Source organism: Solea solea, chromosome 6, assembly GCF_958295425.1.
Source record: "Solea solea chromosome 6, fSolSol10.1, whole genome shotgun sequence".
Lineage (NCBI taxonomy): Eukaryota > Metazoa > Chordata > Actinopteri > Pleuronectiformes > Soleidae > Solea > Solea solea.
Window position 1 is genome coordinate 4,687,299 of NC_081139.1, and position 22,959 is coordinate 4,710,257.

General features: G+C 41.9%; 1 protein-coding gene across 3 annotated transcripts in view; it reads right to left on the reverse strand.

The window, feature by feature from the left end:
• The window catches only part of kaznb (kazrin, periplakin interacting protein b), a 92,218-nt gene that overhangs the window by 36,482 nt on the left and 32,777 nt on the right, over positions 1 to 22,959 (reverse strand). For all 3 annotated transcript variants that reach the window (XM_058632121.1, XM_058632124.1, XM_058632122.1), the window contains exon 4: positions 13,736 to 13,943. In XM_058632121.1, the coding sequence (XP_058488104.1) occupies positions 13,736 to 13,943 (208 nt within the window). The remainder of the gene's footprint in view (positions 1 to 13,735; positions 13,944 to 22,959) is intronic.

Genomic DNA, 22,959 nt, shown 5'->3' on the forward strand with positions numbered 1-22,959 from the left:
GGATTACAGTCCTTCCTGAATCAGGACCTTCCCTCTCCAGCTGTGTAATCAGACGAGCTAAAGCAGAGAGAGTGATAGAGCTAATGCCCGACAGTGACACAGAGACATATGTAAGGACTGAGACGGTCTTGGTGTAATCCTTCGATATCTGCCCACTGCACGACAACGAGACGCTGCACTACTTAAGACACTACTTAAGTATCTCACACCACGTCAATGTGTTTCTTTTTCCCCGGAGAGAAGTTTCTTTACCGTCTCTGCAAGGACCAAATAAATAAAAATAATGTGCAGAAATACTGTATTCACACGGCAACATCCAAATATATAAGATTAGAATTTGAATGCTTTAACCCAGGGGTGTCAAACGTACAGCCCGCGGGGCCAGAACTGGCCCACCAGAGGGTCCAATCCGGCCACAGGATGAATTTATTATGAATGAGAATCTAATCGTAACATTAAATACTGAATTTTTCACTTGTGACTAAACGTTTGTGCCTTTATAGATCCACTGTGATCTGTACATGGTAAAATTAGGCATAATATTGTTGAAATTGCAATTGTTTTTCTCAAGAAATGTCATGTTTTGCAAAAAGATACTTCACTGAATGTAGAACAAAGGAAAATAATTTGGAGTTCTTCTTGTTTATAGGTTATTATGCTATTATTTTACTGGTCCGGCCCACTTGAGATCCAATTGTGCTGTATGTGGCCCCTGAACTAAAATGAGTTTGATACGCCTGCTTTAACCGTTCACTACATTATTTAATTTCAATATAACTTAATTTCAGTGCATGCCACACTATATTGTTAGCCATAAAGAATGTGTTCAGGATGTCTCCAAGTGGCAACTGATAGTGACAAGGGATGAGTCGATACGATACTTAGTATTGACTCAGTATTGATCCCATACTATAAAGATTTACAGCAACAGCATTTCAGCGGTTTACGCCTTCTTTATGGGAGCTAAATATTTGTGACACAGTTGGAGAATTACATGTCAAAAGTGTTGTTAACACAAAAGTGTTGTTAACAAAGGTGTGAAATGATTGTATCAGACGGACATTGTTATCTGTACTGACGTCACTCATGAGAATCTGAACTGGTGTTTTGAAGCCTTCGTGTTTTGGCCAAACACAACGTCACGCGTGAAACCTGCAACCAGGCACAAATTGGACAATACCAGCTGTTACGTTGTCTGCTGTTTTCCTCTAAATGCATGGAACACACCATCCATCCTCTCCCGCTTTATCATCCAATCTCAGCTGACATAGGGCGACAGGCGGGGTCACACCCTGGACAGGTCGCCAGTCCATCACAGGGACACACACATAGACGAAAAACCACCCACTCTCACAATCACACCTACGGTCAATTTAGAGTTTCCAATTTACCTAATCCCCATATTGCATGTTTTTGGACTGTGGGAGGAAGCCTGAGAAAAGCCACGCTCACAAGGGGAGAGCATGCAAACTGCATGCAGAAAGGCGCAGGACTTCTTTCTAACCACTACACCGTGTGTGTGTTAAATGGGAACATAATCTATGAAACTGATCATGTGCTATTGTTGGAGAAGAACTGAATCTAGCAATTGAGACCGTTAACTCCTGAGGACAATGTTCACGGATTTTAAATCAAGTGAGACGTCGGCTCACTTGATTTAAAATCCCCCGCGGTAGTTATTTCCTGATAAGCTTTAACATTGTATTTCCTCGCTGTGCAATTAGTCAATCTGCAAATAAGTACATTATATTATACGTCCACTTAGATCCACAACATCAAGCACATTGTTTTCCTTTAAGTGAAAACAATGTCACCTTCTTTGCACTAGCACTTACTTTGACACCAATAATTAAATCGCACATTCCAATATTTTTCACTCACCACATTTCAATAGCCACTTGAACTTCTTTCAGTGTTTTGCCCATTCGGCATATTTCAGCAGTGCATTTTTAGCATCAAGTGCTTTGCAGACAGCTTTGCATTCCCTACTTAATGTAGACATATTTTTAACGTTCATACAAGAAGAAAAAAAGTGACATTTGTTACCACAGGAGAGGTGGGTCGAGTCCGGACTCTAAATGTAAGCACATTTCCTAATCGAGCGCTGAGAGACATGAACAATGACGCTTCGGGTTTGTCTCGGCAACGCGAGTAAAGACAGGAGTCATGTCTGGAGGAGAGACCCAATTAGTTCACTCCCCCGGCTTGTCACCTGACATTTTGCTCATCCACAGGCTGATGGAAGAGCCTCTCCAGCCTGCTCATTCAAACCAATTAAGGTCTCGAGGTGTGTAACCACACTCATTACCTGTCTGTCAGTGCTCTTCTCATTGCAGCTCATTGGTCTGTTAAAAAGTCTGAGTTTTGCTCTGTCTGTATCTGTATGTCTCTCTGTCTGTCTGTCTGTCTGTCTGTATACCTTCCTACATGTTTCCTTCTTCTTCTTCTTCTTCTTTCTTAGGTACAGAAAAAGGTCAGCAGCCCAAAATATTCTCAAATCCTTCATAATATAGCATCTGTGAAAGTGAGGACATATGTTCAGCACAGACACTGAGACACATTTCCCATCTCTGTTGGCATGTAGAACAATAAAAGCCAGCAGTGAGACACAGGCAGACTGTGTTCATGGTCCCGCTTAAGTTGTCCAAACAGTTTATCCATGCGAGATGAATGAAATTCCCATATTCCCTGTAACAAAGCACACTGTAACCATAAACCTTCAGAAATGAGTTGTAATTTTGGGGAGTACATTTGGACTCAGCACTGAAAATGGTCGGAATTCCCCCCGTGACTGTTGTGGAGCTGGGAGAAGCTGGGAAATGGAGACCACTTCAGGGAATCAAAAAAAAAAAACCAACATATGAGGATTTCCGCTTCAGAAATAGACTCATAATCAACATTACATACTCTGCCCTGGGTCTGTTAAAGTGAAACAAGCCTTCATAATTACTGTACAGCTCTACTGCACCAGGTACTCCCACCTCCTTTATTCATTTATTCATAAAGGCAGCACAGTGTGAGCAGAACCAATTCAAATCCCTACTGGGCCTGTGTTAACTGACTGAAAGGTCAACACACACTATAACATTAACATACACTACTCTATGACCTGTAAATGAGTTCAGATAAAGCAGCAGGAAGTCAGCAGAGGAAACTTTGAGATTGTAAATTACTGTTAAATTACCATTACTGTCTCACACTCAATTAGTAACTTCACACAGTAGTGATGAGGCGTGAGCCCGAGCCAGATGCACTCTGTGATATTTCTGCTTCGCAGATGAATTTGCATGTAAATGACATGCTATTCGCGGCTACTGTGTCGTTCACACCTGCTCAACAGTTGTGGAAAGTAACAGTGGTTAAGTGGTTTCTCGCTGCTTTATCGTTGAACTTTTACATTTTAGAACACGAGCACTTCAACAGCTTTAGTGAAAATGAATATGCAAGAGCAACAATATATAAAAGATAGTTTTAAAACGCACACAGTATAAGGGGTGCAAAGAAAAACTGTCGACTGTTCATGAACCTTCACTTACTGGTGAATGACAAAAATGGTCTGACCACCACCACGTCAGCTCTTTTTCTTTCCTCCTACAACAGCCGCCATGTTTAACACACCTGTAAATTACTCCCATAGCCTCCCCCACTGCACTAATAACACCATAATGATGCCACTGTTAGCTCAATGCTGAGGCAGTGTGCTTTATGGACTGACCTTAACATCAATTCAACAGCATGCAGGGGTCTGTTAATGAAGGAAGGTCCAGCACTCTCCTCTCCTCTCCTCTCCTCGCCTTTTGCAGGCATGAAAAATTGATCTTTCTTTTGATTAGATGCACAGGTAAAGGTGGAGTATAGCTTCTCTCCCTCCACACGACATTAACAACTGTGTAATACTGTAAAATAAACTGCTTAAGTCTTTACTCTCATGAGTGTCTCTTGTGCACAATTATATGGAAATAAGAAGTTGCTTTGGCGGGGATGAAACTGAGGCATACTTGGGGTTTGGGAACACATTCCTGGACAGTAGCTTGAGTTGCTTGTGGTGGGTTAAGTCTGTGGGAAACCCCTGAATCTGAAACCCTCCTCCAAAGAGCTCACACTACTTCAAGTAGCGGTAGCTATGTTGAATGGAACTCATTGTTCGGCGTCCAGAACAGAAGATTCCATTGCTGTCCGGTCGCCGGAGCGGCCATGCTGAAGGCCGAGACCGGAGAGAGAGGCTACAACAATAAAACCAGACAACAGAGGAGGATGATAACACTTAAAGGTTAAATCCATTAACTTAACAAGTCAAAGTGACTTAATGAGTCACAAGGACCACAATGCCTATGGAAGACCCTGAGAAAATAACCTTAGAGGCATTATTATTATTGCTAGGTTTAAAACAGCATGGTCTTGGGAGGTTAGCAAACAGAAGAATAAATGATGGGGCCTGTGTTTGATTGACGTTTCCAAACTTTTCCCACCCCATTTAGTGTACAGTGAAAAGCACAGGCTATCTATGACAAACACCTCAGTGTAATGCACCTGTGAAAGGTCGTGGTTCTTGCCAGCATTTGTCTCCCAATGAGCAGCAGAAGTGAAAAAAAAGTAAAGAATGATTTTGGATAAAATGATCTGAAGATGGAGGTTAACCTCCAACGAAGAAAGGATTTCCCGTGGTGATACAGATATGAAAAGTGAAAAGTGAGTGGACTTGGCAGAGTTTTACACTCTCCCCGGTGCTCTGTCTTGTTTAAGGTAGGACTATAATTCTAGATTTAGTGTATTTTTGCCGTGAGCTAAAAAAAAAAGGCCATAAATCTAGACCTGAACATTCATGTGATCAAGAATTGTAATCCTATCACCCCAAACACAGTTAATGCCAGATGTAATGGAGGGAAAGTTTATTTTCAGCATTTCTTGTTCTTGCAGATTCAGATCTGTCCTATTTTTTTTCAAAAAGTCTAAATCTGTGAGAGAAGTATGTGGTAAATGACCATTTTTATTTTAGGTCCACAAATGTAGCTTTAAAATAAATGAAAGATAAAGCAGTTTCACTGACTGCAGATTCGATGGTAGCTGTAACTTCTTGACTTGATGACAAAGGTCCTTCTTTGAATTGGCTCTTTTAAAAAGGAATGCACAAACATCCTTTCAGCGATATACAGTAGAAAAACCTTGGGAAACGTGGCCTTTTCACATGTGACTGTGATTGGTGGACGACATCTGTTTGGAGGTAAAAATGGAGCTGCACTTACTACAAACAGTAAACACATCTACGGGAATGTATATGCACAGCCTTCTCAACGGAGACACAGTGGGTTTATGAGTGTATATGCCTGAGCTCACTGTGTACAGTAATTGGTGACCTGATAAATATTTGTGTAGAAGCCCGTCAGCAGGCGAAAAACAGAGCAAACATGCTTCCAACGCTAATGCCTTCAGGCTGCAACCCAAAAATAATTCAGGGATGGAGCCCACTTGCATGCTTTACAGCCACGCTGCATGAAGCTGATCAAGATGCTTCCATCACATGAGTTATTTTAGAAGTGGCATTGTTTTTGAGGCTTTAATTGAAAACTAGTCGCTTCTCCAGACAGAGAGAAGCCAATCAAATCCAGTCAGATTATGTAAGACAGTTAAAGCCATGCTTTTTCAGAATGTAGGGTAAACCTCACTTGTGAAATCCATGTTGTGTCTATAGATTATTTCAAACAGTCAACTGATTCAGTTTAGAGTGACTGGAATAACCCGAGCAGCTGTGCTTGGTGGAATGCCACTGGAAAGTCAACTGTGGAGTGTGAGTGAGCCGTTGGTTATAGTCTGGGAGAAGCAGTATATGGAGATGCAATATGGAAAATCAACCACAACTACTCTATATGCAAGCCAAATGGACTGACTATTGACAAATCTAGTGTGTTTTTTGTCTACCACAATTTTCCAAAGGCCCAAATTACTTCTATGCAGCAAACATCTACATTTATAGAAGCTAGAAAGCATTAAACGTTTTGTATTTAAAAAAAGTTGACTTATGACTCGTGAATAAATGACATCTACTGGTGAGACTGGCTTCAGATTGCTGGTTCCGGTCTAGGCCTGTATGTGCACTGTAAAAAAAAAAACCCTGTTATTTTTACAGTAAAAAACTGGCAGCTGTGGTTGCCAGAATTCTACCGTAATAAATACGGTAGAACTTTTTCTTACATTACGGTAAAAGGTACTGTTGATTTTACGGTAAGGATTGGAGGTTTTTCCATATTCTACCATATAAATAACATTGTTTTTAATTGAAAGTAACAATGTTTTGCCATATATTTAATGTGAAAATACTGTATAAGTAAAGGATTTCTCCATGAAATAAAACAGCATTTATTAACATAAAATACTACTTTATTTAACAACCTTGTTTTTGCGGTAAAAACTGGCAGCTGTGGTTGCCAGAAGTTTTGGCTCTTATAATATTATGGTATTTTTACGTAATTAACACAATGGTTTAATAAGTTTAAGAGTAAGAAAATTTATTTTTTACAAAAAAAAACCCCGCAAAAGATACAGTTTGGGATATTTCCGTAATTACCACAGTGCAATTATTTAACAGTGGATTCATGTAATTTTCACAGGAAGAAATATACAAAATTACTGTTTCAGCAACTATCTATATTTACGGTTTTTCACTGTTACAAAAACTGTAATAAACTCTTTTTAAGTTTACGACCTTTTTCTGTCATGGTTTGACAGTTTTTCACTGTAAAAACTACAGACATTTTTTACAGTGTGCACGTACCTCCACAGTCTAAATAAAAACATGCAGAGGCTTATAGGTGTGAGTGAACGGTTGTTTGTCTCTATATGTTGGCCCTGCGATGGACTTTTGTCCCATGTCCCCCAAGTACTTAGTGAAATGTTATTTTGAAGCCTATACAAACATACTTATGGGTCGTATATTATATGACTGCCAACAAACAAACCCTACTAAATGTTACACACTGTACCTTGAAATATCTAAGCGATTATTAAAAAATAGCTGCCAATTATTTCTCTATAGATTATTTGACCCATTCTGACCCGACGTCTGCAGTGTAAGTGAGTAAGTGTGTTACAAATGAAGGAACAACACTAAAGTTTGACCTTTAGCTGAAGACATAGCCTTCAGGATGTCACCCTTATTTTGACTTTCATGGATCGTGTGGATGTTTAAAAGTGCACACAGCTCTGTCTTCCGCCCATGAATCTTGAAGGAGGCCTGCGTGAAGTGCTCTGCTGCTTATCCCCTGCTCTGTTGGAATGTCACCCTTAATGTCCTCTGGATACGGAGAAGGCGGGTGGGGGTGGCGTGGTTCTGTACTTCTTCAAAACTAATTTTCCTCCTTGCCTAGTCCATTCTCTTCTGCCAAGGCAACAATATGTACCAGCAGTAATAAAAAAGTCTCCACTGCTTAAGCAATGAAGCATTTTAATAGGACGAGCTGAGACCGGGGATCCTCGTCCTTCCCTGTACGTCTCATCCACTTTCTCTGAGAGTTGTTTGGAGTTTAGACTCAATGCGGTCTGTAGGATTTTAGGTGATACAAGGGATTAGACGTGTAGATAATTGCAGTAAAAACCTGTATTATCACCGGACCTCAGCTTACTGTAGCTACAGTCCAGCTCACTTCATCTGCTCCCTCGTTTAGAAATTAAGAAAATCCTTTTAATTGCACTTTCAGTTGCTCCATCCTGAATTTAGAGTGATCCTGTCCAGATGCTAGTGATGGAGATGGAATACGCAGTAGGTCCATAAAACACCAGCTAGGAAGAAATACTTTACTCAGTCCACAACATGAATCCTGTGCTCAGACATACGGTGGTGATAAATGAAGGAAGGAAAGCAACTGAAGATTTGCAGACATCTTTTTATATCACTTGTTCCAGTCCATTTCCTCTTTGGAAGAAAAAAAAAAAAAGATAGAATATTTGCTGCATGTGAATTTATGATGAGGGTCCATGTAAAGAAAATGGGGAAGAAAAGTATAATAAGAAAAGAGATAATGTTGAGTAATATCCTCATTTATCACTTCCTCTCTCAACCTCCCAGCCAATAAGAGCCGGTCTCATAATGTGCTCTTAACCCGGGCCACGACCTACAGGAAATCCATATTAAAATGTCGTCTTCATCAAAAATCATCATGGGAAACAAAGCCTGCTGTGAGCCAGTGGGAAAGAAATAGTTAAAAGTGCACTTTGGCTTTTATGAATCTAATTAGCATACAGAGGCATATCAGTCACACTGATGGGAATAATATCATCTCGGAAAGTAATTCACTGCTCTGTGTCATGCTTTAAGTGATCCTTAGTTCCCCTTGAACTGGCGTTCACTAACGTGCTCTATGCTCATACTAGTATTGGTCCAGTTGTTGTGTTATTATTATTATGTAGTTTATGTCTTGGCAACTCTAAGTCTCTCCGGTTCAGCTCCACCGCCTGTCTGCCCACATTTTTTGGTCCAAGTTAGCAGTTCACACCAGGTGCTGAGTGGTGAGGGCACTGTGGCCACCTGCCAGCCAAACCCAAACACAGGAATGCCGTCACCAGCTGGCGTCTAGGTCAGGACGTCTTTGCCAACAGAACTCTGACCCCGTAGTACAAACGCTGCAACATGGAATCACTAGCATGCTACGGTGCCTCCTAGAGAACCTACCAGCTTGAAACAACACAGTCCAGCGTTCCAGGAGTGGAACCTCACTAACTCACTAACTTTATCCTCCACATGAGGGTCGCAGGGGGCGCTGGTGCCAATCCCATGCTGACGGAGTGGAAACTCTTGCGAGTCAAATAGAGTTTTGTCCCCTCTGCCCTGCAGCCTCTGCGCCGTGGCCTGACACATGCTGTGCACTTCTGACAGTTCATTAGTGAGGCTTGCATTCCATTAGAAAACAAAACAAATAACCACAGAGTCATTATTTATTTAAGGTCATTACCAACCAGATTAGAGCAAAGGCTGCCATTGCGCAAGTAAGTACTTCTAGGCCCTCAGCTATTAAGTGCAGATACACTCAACTCAAACTGGATAAGATACGGACGGCAAAATAAATCGGATTTGAGTGAAAAGGCAAATAAACCACAAACACAACACTATAGATATGTAACTGGAGGATTCATAAAGTGATATTCTGTTTTATTCCATCCAGCAGATCTGTTTTGGTAGATTTCAAATAGCTTTGGCGTTACAGCAGTTGTACAGCGACAATTGAATGTAATTATGCCGTAAATATAATAACTACATTATCTAAGTGAATCTATATTTAATTTTAGCTTTGTTCCAAAAGAGTAGTAATACGATTCAAGTTAATTAAATTCTCCAATTAAAAGTGAGCACATTTACTATGATTTAAAAGGAAAATTAGGTTTCTAATTACCAGATCTATAGAGAAAGAGAAACTACGAGAAAGAAATACACCCACCCCACCGCCAACGGTATTTTCAGTGAGTGCTGAATATATACCATGATTCGTTTTTTCTACTGGAGGAAGTCAGTGAGGAAGAGGAAGAGAGCGGGAGACATGTCAAAGGAGTAACGGAGCGGCCTTTCTGAAGCTATTGTTTGGACACAGTTCCTCTCATGCTGCTTTGACCACAGACAGGGCGTGGCAGAGGGAGGCCAGGCGGGGAATATTAGGAGGAAGGGGTGAGGTATTTGGACGGTGGTGGATACAGCGGGAAAGTTAGTGTGCACTGCATACTGTCTTTGCATGTGAACAGGAATGCGGGTGGTCCCAGGAGAGTTACAGAGAGAGGGAGAGAGAGTTACAGAGAGAGAGAGAGAGAGAGAGAGAGAGAGAGAGAGAGAGTTACAGAGAGAGAGAGAGAGAGAGAGAGAGAGAGAGAGAGAGAGAGAGAGTTACAGAGAGAGAGAGAGAGTTTAAGTGGGTGGGATTTTGCCCTTGTAGCATGGCGCTCTGTTCCCAGCCCTGCTCATGTGCATGATGAAGTAATGAGAGACTCGGGGCCTCTGACAAACTCAGGCCAGATGGAGAGCTGATTCTTCCCTACAATTATTCCGCAGCAGAGAGAGAATGAGAGACGAGAAACGGGGCAGCTCCTCTTGTCATCAGAGAGAAAAGATAATCGCTGACAATTTTTAATCAGCAGCGTTTTAACAGTTTGGAGAAAGTCCTGTTATCGTCCTCTGTCCCTGAATACAGGTATTATACTGCCATGTTTCAACAGCAATGTTCAGCTTAATGAATTTTTTTAATATTATTTTCATTGTTTCTCATTAAACTGTAAAAGAATAAAAATTACAAAAAAAATAAGAAAAAGTTAAGTGCAGCACAAATAAGACAAAGGTAAATGTGTCTTAATAAGTCAAACAACGGCACTCTTTGGAGTCATTGTGCATGACTATAGCAAATGTTGAAGAAAACTCCAGGGCACTTTGTGTTCTTAGTATAATGAAAAAGCATAAATATTTCATTTCACAAAACAACTATTGATACCACAAAAACACTGTAGTCTCCAAGACAATTTCACAATACCAAATAGGGCAATTTAATCAAATCTAATCAAACAATGATTCTTTAAGTGTAATACGCCAGTTACAGCTATAACAAATTAACAAAATTTTATCCAAAATTTACCCAAAATCAGAATTTAAAATGTTTGTTTATATATATATAAAAAAAGTTTAATGTTGTTGGTTTTCTGTGGATGAGCCAGATATTTTCAATGGTTCAACTATGAAATACAGCAACTGCAGGTCACATAGAATCATACTGTATGTAATAACTAATTCCATATTCATAATAATATCACTGCTTTTCACCTACGTAAACAGATGCATTGGTCCTCTTCCTTAAAGCAGGAGCCAGAAGTCATCCATACTCCGCACCGGTTCATTAATAACTGCTTCACTGCTGTTGGCAGAATCCCTTCAGTTCATGATGAGCACTTTCACACCAGGCGACTGCAGGGAACTGATATACCCAGACTATGAATAATGTAATATCCAATGAGGTGAGCTCACATTGATTAAAGCAGATGATGTGTTTTTGTAGAAGCTTCCGTTCCTTGTTGTGTTTTTAACCTTCATAGGTCTTAAAAAGGACGTTAGTTATCGTAACAGTGTGTCTGCTTTACATAACTAGAAAACTATTTATACACCTAGATTTTCCATGTCTTACCCGTGGACATACCGACATATACATACTACAACTACATCCGTCTGGTTGGAAGATGACCCGCGGTAAAGCTGAGGCACCGCTGGCCCCAAATGTAGTTGATTGGTGGTGACAGCATTGTTAGGAATGTTAAACAAGTCCTGATATCACTGTGATGGAGTAAAGAAAAGCAGAAAATACAAAGAGACTCTCCTCACTCCTGCAGTTACAATAGAGTCCTTCACACCCTGTGTGCTCAGACCCAAAATATGTAATACTTTAATCACATTGGTATCTCATACTTTTACACCATATCTAGCACATTATATATTTAATTAGCTGCAGCACTTTGGCTCTACTCCTTCCAAAGGGGTGTCAACATTACTGTCAGTGTTCTGAATAAAGGTTAATCAAAGACTATAGACCACAGAATCTACTGTATTATAAAATGGAGAAAATGTATCCACACAGAGGCGTAAATGTACAAAAGTAGCTGCATGTAAACACGTAAAGTTCTGCGTGACTTCATCTCTTTGACCTCGTCATTAGTTCAGACTCCAACAGAATGTTTACAGCCTCATTGGATATCTGTCACAGAAGTGCGAGAAGCTCCACACGGAGGGAAAACAGCAAAATAATATATGACTGTACAGTATTCACAGGAAGTCTGGTCATAGACATCATTAAAACCTTGGCTGCTTTGATCCTGCGAGGGGCAGAGTCGACAAATTGACTAACAAACAGCCCAGCCTGGGGAGGGATACACACTTGGAGAACATTTAATCTTCCTAAGTCAGTGGACTTTGATCCTGGCTCATCACACACACACACACACCTGAGAGATCTCCTCTGACAAATCACCTTAAACCTTGAGAAAACACCCTTAACGCTAAGCGGTTCTCAGGCTCGTCCCTCTTTATGCAGCCGAGGTGAGAGCTCAGCTGTGTTAAGTTTGTCAGTTTGCGATGAAAGAGGGAGGTGGTGGTTGTGTGTGTGTGTGTGTGTGTGTGTGTGGCTGTGTTTGGTTTTATCTGTCACCTGACTGCTGGCCTGGCCTCTGGGAACAGGAAGTATGACATCACTGCACTAACATTCTGGAATGTGGGAATGTCAGGCTGCCTGTTCACTCACAACAGAGCACGCGGGGTGGACATCATGGTGCAACACTTCAGCCGAGTTAGTCCATCTCTATCTAAGTTCAGATTGACTTATACCCTGTGTGAAAATATTCCACTTGGCAATTCTGATTCCCCAGCAAACAACTTAAACCTGGCTCAACTGTGGAATGATCTGCATCCAAGCAGCAAAAGCCGGGATAACCTTACTTTAATTACTTTGCATGCTCCAGGCTCTGGATCTCAACATTTCCCATGACGCAGCTTCATAATACTTTTCATTAAACGGTAAATGGTCTGTATTTATGTCGCACTCCTCTAGTCTTGATGACCACTCAGTGCTGCTTTACAGTAGAGTGTTTGCCACTCACTCATTCATACAGAGCATCTATGTTCAGTGTGTTTCCTATCACACGTCTTTCATACTCATCGCAGCTGTCAGGAGCAACATGTGGGGGGGGATAAGTATCTTGTCCAACCACCGTCTCCTCCCTGCCTGGTTAACTTCTGACTCTCTAACCACCAAGAAGGTTGTCAATCAGGCTCAGGCTGCTTTTAACACACACACACAAGCTCCAGATAACCCTGATGACATGGCCACTTGGTGGACCTTTACCTTTATATAAGCGTATAGCTTTCATATCCAATGACACAGCAAACGTTCTGAGAGAATTCAGAACTTGCAGATCATCGTCCGTGACGCACACACGGACGATGATCATTGTCACTCTGAAGTCACATCTCACACTGATCAGCCTTCTGTCTTGAACGCCAGCGGCAGATGAGCGGAATCACCCGCTGCTGAACTCCAATGGGAGTCAGTGGGGGCCATTTAATGGACACTAGTGTGAACTGCCTGGTGGAGCATGATCTCAGTAACCCACTGATTTCTAAATGTATCCAAGTCAAATGGAGAATTAACGCAGACAACAGGAGGCAAAAGACCTACGACATGACATTGCCAATGCCAACCTGTAGTTTGTTGGAGGCTTTAATATGACTTAATAAATATAACGTTATTTAAGATAGAAAACATGTTTATTTGGAGCCAATAAGGTCAAAATAAAGTCCCTTGATGCCTGTTTTCCAAACTAAATAACAGTGCCTTGGTGTCACCAGTTCCTGGGCCTCAGGCACCGTCTTCGACTCTTTGCCAGATTTGGGGAGAGCTGAGGAGAAGCCGGAGCTGAATGGACTGTAGCCCCAGAGGAGCCCAGCTGCTGCCTGGGAAACAAACACGGACAGGCTCTGGCCCACGCTCTCTAACCCCAACTCCTCCCATCTAATGGCAAAACTCTGTTCTTGTGCCTTTTCCACTGGTGGGGAGTTTAGGGGGAAAACAAGTCAGCCGGGGAACAGTGGAATGATATTACCCTGCTGCACATTCCCCCAGTATTTCTCACAGTTGATTTCAAAACAGTCACACATGTCCATGTTCTCACTCGCTCTCACACACACACACACACACACACATTCACATGCACATGCTGTGACACTCACCCCGGTAATGAAGGCTGTCATCGTGGTGGTTGTGCTGGTGATGGTTCTCCAGAGCAGGGGGGCTGCTGGCACCCAGCTCTGCCAGTCTGCGGCTGGTAGCAGAGAGCTCGGAGCGGAGATTGGTCACTTCCTGACTGGCTGACTGGATGGCCCCATCAATCCTCTGTGCCAGCTGTTTGTTGTCCTCCATCATTTTAAGGATTTTCCCCTGAGGACCAAATCCACACAGAGCAGCATGGTGTCAAGTGGAGCATCAGAGCATTAGAAGCCCCAGACTCTTCTTTCCTCTTGTGAACCTCCTCGTCCTCCTCCACCTGTCCTCCCTCTCTCACAGTTTACTTTGTACACATCCAAACGCGAAAAAGCCAGTACATCGGTCCCTCTCCTTTTTCCTCTGCTGAGCAGCACGAGGTCTGTGTCTACCTGTTACTGTCTAAAGAACATCTGTGTGGCCAAGCACTCCACGTCCAGTGAAAGCATGTGTGTCTGTATGTTTGCGGGGCAAAGGAGAGAAGGAGTGAGTACAGTAGAAGGAGAGGAAGAGTGAACGCAAAGAGAGAGAGAGAGAGAGAGAGAGGGAGAGGGAGAGGGAAAAGACAGAGGAGGTGCAGAGATGCAGCCCAGCAGGCGGAGGGGAAAGTGAGTGCTCCCGCCGAGGAGAATGTGCTGTGAGCAGCTGCTCTCAGAGAGGACCCAGTACACACTGAGATGACATGCAGCCTTTTAAATGGACTGTACCATGTGCTGGAGGACCAGGGGAGAGGTGGGGACCACACATTTTGGTCTGAGCCACTCGCCATCTACTCTCTGACTACAGTTGTGTGTCCCACACCCAAAAGAGTCTGTACTGAGTTAGCAAGCACGTCTGTAATGTGGAAATGTACTGATTTTTTTCTTCTTTCCACTTCTTCCTCTCGCTCTCGCCGCACTCAGAGCTTGCCAACAGTATTAAACCCTTTGACAAGCACTTGTCAAAACCTCTATATCCTTTCACTCCGGCTCCCACTCTCCCACTCTCCCTCTCCCTCACACACACCCGCTGTCTTTTTGTCTCTCCCACCCCCTCTTTCTTCATTCCATTATATATATTCATCCTTTTGTCCTGGGAAAGCTCACCCCCACATCAGGGGAAGGGGAAAGGGGCTGGCCCAAAGCGGCCAAGGGGAAAACATTTCAACTCTGAGAGCAAACTTAGCAGAGGACAGAAGTGCAGAGGCGACGAGAATTACAAGCGAGACGTGGTGAGAACACAGAGATTTACTTCTTTGACCAAAAACTCTTGGCAGAAAGGTTCCCGCAAACAAACAACACTGAGATTATTTGTTATCTGTACAGCTGTAAAATTCCATTACACACACAGAAGGGGTGGGGGTGTGTGGGGGGGGGGGGGGGTGTACCTTCATCTTAACTTAAACCGATCCTTTGAATTTGCATATGACATTTCATTTCTTTAGTACGGCAACACATCCCGTCTCTGGCAAGAAACTGAGGTAGATGAGTGATACATCACTCAGATTCTGTCATCCGCAGTCTGGGTGATAACAGCTCAATGCTCATTGGTATTCCACACAATGACAGCGAGAGACAAACAAAGACGGCACACCAGGCTTACGAGTCTGACAAGTGAATGAAACACACAATTTGGTGGTGACACCGGCAGTTTCCTCTCTGCACTGTCTTCAAAATGAAGTGCACTGGCAGCGTTACATATTCTAAGAGGATCAGAGGGATCAATTACAACCAATACGTTCTGCTCAAAGGGGTTAATGTGAACTTACATGTATGAATATGAATAATATATGTTATGAAACAGTAATGTAAATTATTTGTCAATCTCATGATTAGTTTTAAAATAGAGTGACCAATATTACACGGTTGACTCAAGAAAGCGTTTAGACAAAAGCAAACCTCCTCGCCCAGTTTCCCACAATGTTGATGCGCTCCCTATGTTGAAAGATTAACAAATTCGCTGGCAAATCAAATGCGGAATTTGATTTGCCAGTGAAATTTCATTTCATCTTCGGGTCATAACCTTCATCTCTTAGAAAGTCCAAATCCATTGTTTAATTTTTTGAATGATGCTGCTCACAAAAGAAGAAAAACACAAAATCACCAAAACAGAACCTTCTTGTCAGAGGAAAAAGTTATTAGTAAGAGTCACGATGAAATATTTCAGCAGCTGCACACACACACACACACACAGAATCATGTCAGTCCTTCTCTTGATGCACGTCACTGTTTTTCTCTTGTGTGTCTCCTCCACCCGTCCTTTCTCTGTCCCTTTTTATAGTCTTATGGACACTGTTTAACTCACAACTAGTGATGGACAAACAATTACTATGACAATTATTAGGCTGCAGTAGACCGGCAGTGGCCTGGCCGATCACATCACGTTAGCAGATCATTACCGTGGTCTAGACAGTCACATCACTGTCCCCAATTAGTGCACTGGCCCTGATTTGTAGCTGATTAGCACAAATGTAGCACAGCCTGTGACACTGTCCCCACCCCCCACACACACACACCCCTCCTTCTTCTTATTCCACTGCAAATGTTTGTTGTAACAAAGCAAGTGAAGCTACAGTCTGCTTTTAGTAACAGGAGGCGGGGCTTTCGTATGCTTAACTGTGGAATGCGAGGAAATGAATGATTTTAGGGTCATGGGTCATGACGTGTCCCAGATACACATCAGTAACCAGGCAAATACTTTGAGGATGCTTAATTACGGCGTGTCCATATAGCGCACAAAGTCCTCCATTGTCTCCACAACTGGACTGAAGCTGACAGACAAACGGCATGAATTTCAGTAATCGTAGACCAGCCGGGGCCGACTCTTTTAAATAACAGGAAAAAAAATTCAAACTTGTCCAAGTGTTTGTGTTGTTAGTTTGTTCAGTTGTTGCTGCTGTTAATGAGAAGTTTAATCAAGTGTGCAGAGGGTGTGCAGTTAAAAAGAGGTATTGATAAACAGTCACCATGACTGTCTGCTTGGGTTAATTGAATATCGACTAATGCTCCACACACTCCAATGCTTTCCATTTTCCCCCCCAATAGTATAGTGATATAATGTCCTGCTCAACTATTTATACAGATCTTATCAGGGACCAGGGGGAAAACACCCACACTAAACCTACTAATGTCCATCAATTACGGTGAGAAATAGATGCGGTGCCAGCTATGCTGTATGAGAATTGGATATTTTAATGGAAGGAAAAGGGAAAGATGTAAAATTAAAAACCAACAGAAAAAAAAGAACTTTTTTACTTTAGCTGAATTATTTATATTGCTCCGTGCCTTGACATATGTGTACTTCACAGCAATCCTGTTTCATACTGTCATTTTCAATCTGCTATGAAAGAGCAGGTGGTTCTGGACTCTCAGGACTATGATTGTCAAGGACTCTTCACGTTGCTCCCCGACAGCACAAAGTACAGCGTTGACTCTCTTACATCCAGTCGAGGCCATTTTGGCGAGTGCATTGTTGAAATCGAGACGTACAGGACAGCAGACGTAAGGAGCAGAGATGCACGAGAGAATAATGTCACACCAACAAGATGTCTGATGTCATAACTTAGCTCCAATATAATCACAAGATTTCCTCCAAGCTGAAACAGAACAGGTTTGAATTTTAATGTCCATTGGTACAAAAGTAGTGGTTTGTGATCCAGTCAGAACGAGGGTCTTTCTACATGGAGTTTGCATGTGGGTCCAAAAAACATACAGATTTGGGGATTATGTGACTTGGACTCTCTAAATGGACCACTAGTGTGAGAGTGGATGGTTGTTTGTCTCTATATGTGTCCCTGTGATGGACTGGTGACCAGTCCAGGGTGTGCCCAGCCTTTTCGTCCTATGTCACAACCCTCATGTGGAGGATAAAGCGGTAGAAGATGAATGAGTGAGTGTTACACGAACGATAGCATCAGAGTGTCACACCATCAGATACATTTAACAGTTTTTAATAGTATTAATCTAAATGTGAATGGTTCCTTGCCTCCCTCTGATTGGCTGGTGCCCAAGTCTCCAGTGCTCCCTCAACACAACAAGCTATACACACACACACACACACGCACAACACTGGCATATTTTATTATTGAACACACTGACACCTTTTCTGACTCAGTCGCAAACAAACCATAACATTACAAGCACAGGATTTATATGCATGGCTGTTGTTCAAGGCTCATTTTATATGGGAATGGGTCTCGTTTTTTCCTATGTTTGACGGGCAGTGTAGGAGTTGCCTCTGTCCAGACTTAAAACTGCAATGTGCAATTGTCAAATATGAATAAATGTCTGTTACATACATACAGACCATTGTCAGGTGAGTTCACACAATGGTGATTAAGCACATCAGCGTAACAGTACTGTCTGTGCATTTCTCAATAAAGTGAAGGAGGCAAGAGCAACATTGCGCGAGTAAAGCTTCAGGCACAGCTATACGGCCAAAAAGAATTACAAATGTAAGTTTGACAGACAGTTGAGGGCAGCCGTCAAGAAGGAGACATTAACAAACCATGAGTTCCAGAGACGAGAAAATCGATACAGTCTTAACTGTGAAACTTTTTAAAAACACAAACAAACTGAAATGGACAATATTTGGTCAGCTCTCAAATGCTCTCAAAGGCTGATACTTATAAAGCAGCGTCTTCTCTCATCTGAGACTCAAACTTTGGCAGAGATAAACACCGATCCCTGAAGCTGGCCTAGGGAGAATGAGATAAGACCAGGAGAGGAGCACCTATTATCTGCTGTCAAACTCAGCACATGTGTCACACCAAAGTCCTTCCCAAGCTCCACCCCATCACCTTGCAGCTATGTCCTTTTCCCCGTCTCTCATATTCTGACGATAATAAACAGTTTGACAGCTACTCCACTTGGAGATAACGGTCGACCGCGTGCCACAGGCTGTGATGAGTGAGATAAAGGCTTGTCTGCGCGTCTCTGGGGGAAACACAGAGAGGCGGGATGCAGGGATGAGGGAGGAGGTTGTTCAGTTATGATGAACTACGAGACCCCTGGGTGAAAAGCATACGTCTAATGATGGGGATTCAAACTGAAAGTGGACAGATTCATTCTGAGAGAGAGAGAGAGAGAGAGAGAGAGAGAGAGAGAGAGAGAGAGAGAGAGAAAGAGAGAGAGAGGACTTTATCCCCTTGTTGGTGTGTGAAACGGCACATATCTGCAGAGTCTATTGATTAAGAGACTCAGTATCATGTGTCCCGACTTCACAGGATAGTTCCCAACAGTAATCTTAATTCTGCTCCCTGCTGGTTGGTTTGTGTCATTGCTTGTTCAGATAGTGAGTCCTAGAATCCATTGCTAATCCTCAACCAATGATATCTGCTCCACCCACCTATAGACTGCCACAGACGGTTGCAAAAAAGAAAATGAGCCTATTTCTCACTTGATTTATAACATTTAGAGGACAATATATGATAAAATACGACACATATGAGTGTAATTGACCATTGCACGTCTATGAATTTGCAGTGTAAAAAAAAACCACATGGCGCTGGCTGGTCAAAGCACGAATCTCGATGATTTATAATGGGAGTGTTTTGCAGGAGAAACACATTACACTGACGTTACATGACATAAAGCTCGCGGGGGGGGGGGGGAGAAATGAAAGATAGATAAACGTGATGTAAACATCAACATAATTAAAGTGTCATTTGAATAAATCGATTAACATGGAATCATTTGTGTGGCTGGTGGCAGCTTCATCACAGCCGTGATCCTAAAACAGCTACAGGTTATTATTATCGACCAGCTGTTGGATAGAGCAAAGGAGCTGTCTCCGTGTACGGCGACACAGGAATATCACTCAAGGTAAAACATTTTGTACAACACACAGAGAACCTGATTCACTGCCAACTTTTCCCCATCTATCTTTTTTGCTCTCTCTCCAAAGGTAACTGCGGTGGAAATCACCCTGACAGAGCTCTCCCTGCTGATTTATGATATATGTTTACTTATTTATTGGCTAATCATGGCAGGCTGCTGAAAACAGCTTAGAGTCCACCTCCACAAGACTGCAGGGAGAGGCTTGGTTGGAGAGATGAAGCGGCGTAGTCTTTTCTGTGGTCTGGGAGACGCTTGTCAAGGCTACAGAATTAATCATCAATCAATGAGGGGAATGGTAGATCATTTAAAGAATGGTTTGGCAGCTTGTTAGCTTAGCTTAGGAAAAGGACTTCAAGAAACTCTTGAGCAGATTTATTGTGTTCTATCAGACATGTCAAACTCAAGGTCCGCGGGCCACATCTGGCCCGAGCCACAATTACACCCGGCCCACAAGATCATTTCATTTGTAAATAGCACTGCAGCAGCTGCCGTGCAGGTCATGACCTGAGAGGACCAACCTACAGCCTGCTGGGGATTATTATTAGAAGAAGAAGAAGAAGAACTCCAAACACTGTGCAACTGCAGTGATAGTTAAGCTTGTCCGCAAAAGAAATGGCCAAAAGAAAATCGAACTTTCAAAACAGGAGCTTTCAAAACAGGAGGGAGTTCGAGTAACTGTTTGTTGACATTGGGCATCAATTTGTAATTAAGGAATATAACATCTGGACAAGTGCAAACACCTGCGCACACAGCAGAAGCTACAGAAGGCAGAAGAGTTTGAGAAGAGTCTGGTGTCACATGTTCACAAATACAGAATCTAGCTAGTTCTTTAAAGTGGCAGAAGAGAAATCCAAATCAAGATCAATTTTGGGATTCTGTGATTGAGTTAGATATCCCTGCATTATATTATTGTTCTTTATATATCACGACATCTCTACATTGTACCTCATTTATTAAAATGATTCCCCAAACTACGTCTTTAAGTGTGTGGTTGTCAGGTGGGCTCCAGGGACCTGAGGAGGTTCACGGCCAGTAACACATTATTCAGTAACTAGCCAGTAAGTCACCGTGTTACTAAATCACAATTATTTTTTTAGTCCTTAGAGGCTATCTCAGAAACAGTCTTCAGAAATCAGTGAACGTTGGCAGACACTGGGTTTTTTTTTTGCCAACAGTGGCTGCCACGTTTGCAATTCTGCCGTTTGACTGTAAGTTTTTCTTTCAATAAAGTTGATTCAGTTCCAACATAAACTTTTTATTTTATTTATAAAAGTAATTTAATAATATGAGTAAGATCTATGATACAAATTAAAATGTGAAGTAACACTGTTACTTTTTAAAGGACTAATATATAATAAATAAATGATTACACTATTTTCCATTTTAATACTATAGTGTGTAACTTTTAAATATAAACAAAATGTCAGTGACATTCAGACCACTGTCACATGATGCTGATTGAGCAGTGACACAGACTGATGCCTTTTACATCATGTCTGATGGAAGGAAGGAGGGAGGGAAGGAGGGAGGGAAGGTGGGGGCATCACAGCTCGGCCAGTGAAGTGCGACAGCAGCGAACTTTAGATCAAGGAATTCTCCCTGGCTCTCTCTGAAACACAAGTGAGGTAATGAGATATTGGAATTGATGTTGAAAGAGAATGATTGGAATATGCACCAGGAGTCATCATTTCACACGTTACAAACTGTAGCTTTTAGTTTTCCATACATTAAAATGATCATAATATAGAGTATAGGCCTGTTTTATAAAAGGCTTCATAAAAATAGACCATTTTATTTTATATTCTGAAATACTACATATAGATTACTTTCTAAAATAACAACTTACGGTCAAATTATTCCAAATACATGAAGGGGTCTTAGATCTTTATTTAGTCCTTGGCTGAGAAAAGAAGTGAGTGTCTGTTATACAGCTACAGACCAACAGTCTGCAGGAAAAACACAAAATTACTGTAGCAGTGAGGGCAAAAACTGAAGAAAAGCTTTGCACACTGATCTGTGGAAGAGCTGTATCAGGAGTGTATTGATAAAGAGCTTATCCTTCTTGTCGGTGCATGTAAAGGAACATGTGCAAAGCCTACTGATTAAGAGACTCGTCATTCCACAGGAAAACTCCAAAGCAACATTAGAGACAATAATCACCCCACCACTACCAGTGTCGTCCTTATGCAGCTAATTTGCATGCACGTCAATACACAAGCTTCCAATTTCTTCATGTCAGCCTCATCTGCTTCTTATCAAAAATGCATTATTGCATGCAATAAACTCTATGCCTGTCCAAATACTGTCTCGGTGGTGTCCTTGCTAGTGCTATTGTTTTCACAAGGTGACAAACAGAATAAAAAATATTTATTATACCTCGTAAAAAAAAATAAAAAAAAAACACAAAAAGATTGTGGGGTGAGCCAGGAAATTCTTGAGATTGTTGTTTACAAGAAGCTGGAAGAAAAACGTGGTGTTCCTAATACGGTGGCTTGGCACGGACACTTGGATGTCATGTGCAAACAGCAACTGTCCACAGTTGTTAATACAGAGAACCAAATTCAATTAAATTTTCAATTCAATTGTATTTGTGTAGCGCTGATTCATAACATTAACATTAGCTCAAGGCCCTTTAGGGCAAGACCTTAGAGTTTTTACAGAGAAAACCAACAACAGGAACACAATGAGCAAGCACTTGGCAACAGTGGAGAGAGAAAAAGTCACTTTTAACAGGAAGAAATCTCTGACTGAAGCAGACTCTGGGCGTACGGCCGTCTGCCTCGACCGGGCGGGGCAGGAGAGAGGAGAGAATGGAGGGGGAAAAGGGGGAAAAATCATAGGGAAACCACAGATGCTAACATGTGAAGTCGTCAGACTGTCGTCACTGGACGAGTCATGAGCGCGACATTGGACGCAAGAATCAAACCGAACAATGCCAAACTGTAGATCAGTTAAAATGACTTAAAAATCCTGAAAACGCGCATTCATCTCCAACATTTAGCAAAGGAAATTTTTTAAATAATAATATTTAACAGAGGAGTAGCCACAGGACTGCCGAAAGCCGGCAGAGCTGAAATAATGGCTGAAATAATGGTACTAATTCCATGATTCTAATGATTCACTTACACCTTTGCTTGTCATTGGTTTGTGTGTTTGTGGCATATAAAATGCATTAAGACACTGAGGAGGTACTTCAGTAATAGAAAACGACGCGCCTGATACCAAACCGGGTAGAGTCGAGCCGAGCCGGCCGTGCTAGAACTGTATAATGGAAAAGCGCCATAAGCATCAAAAAGAAAGCTGACATTACAAGTGATCTGTCTCATCCACTGCACTCTGCGCTCCAAAACAAAAAAGAAAAAAGTATTTTTTATAAA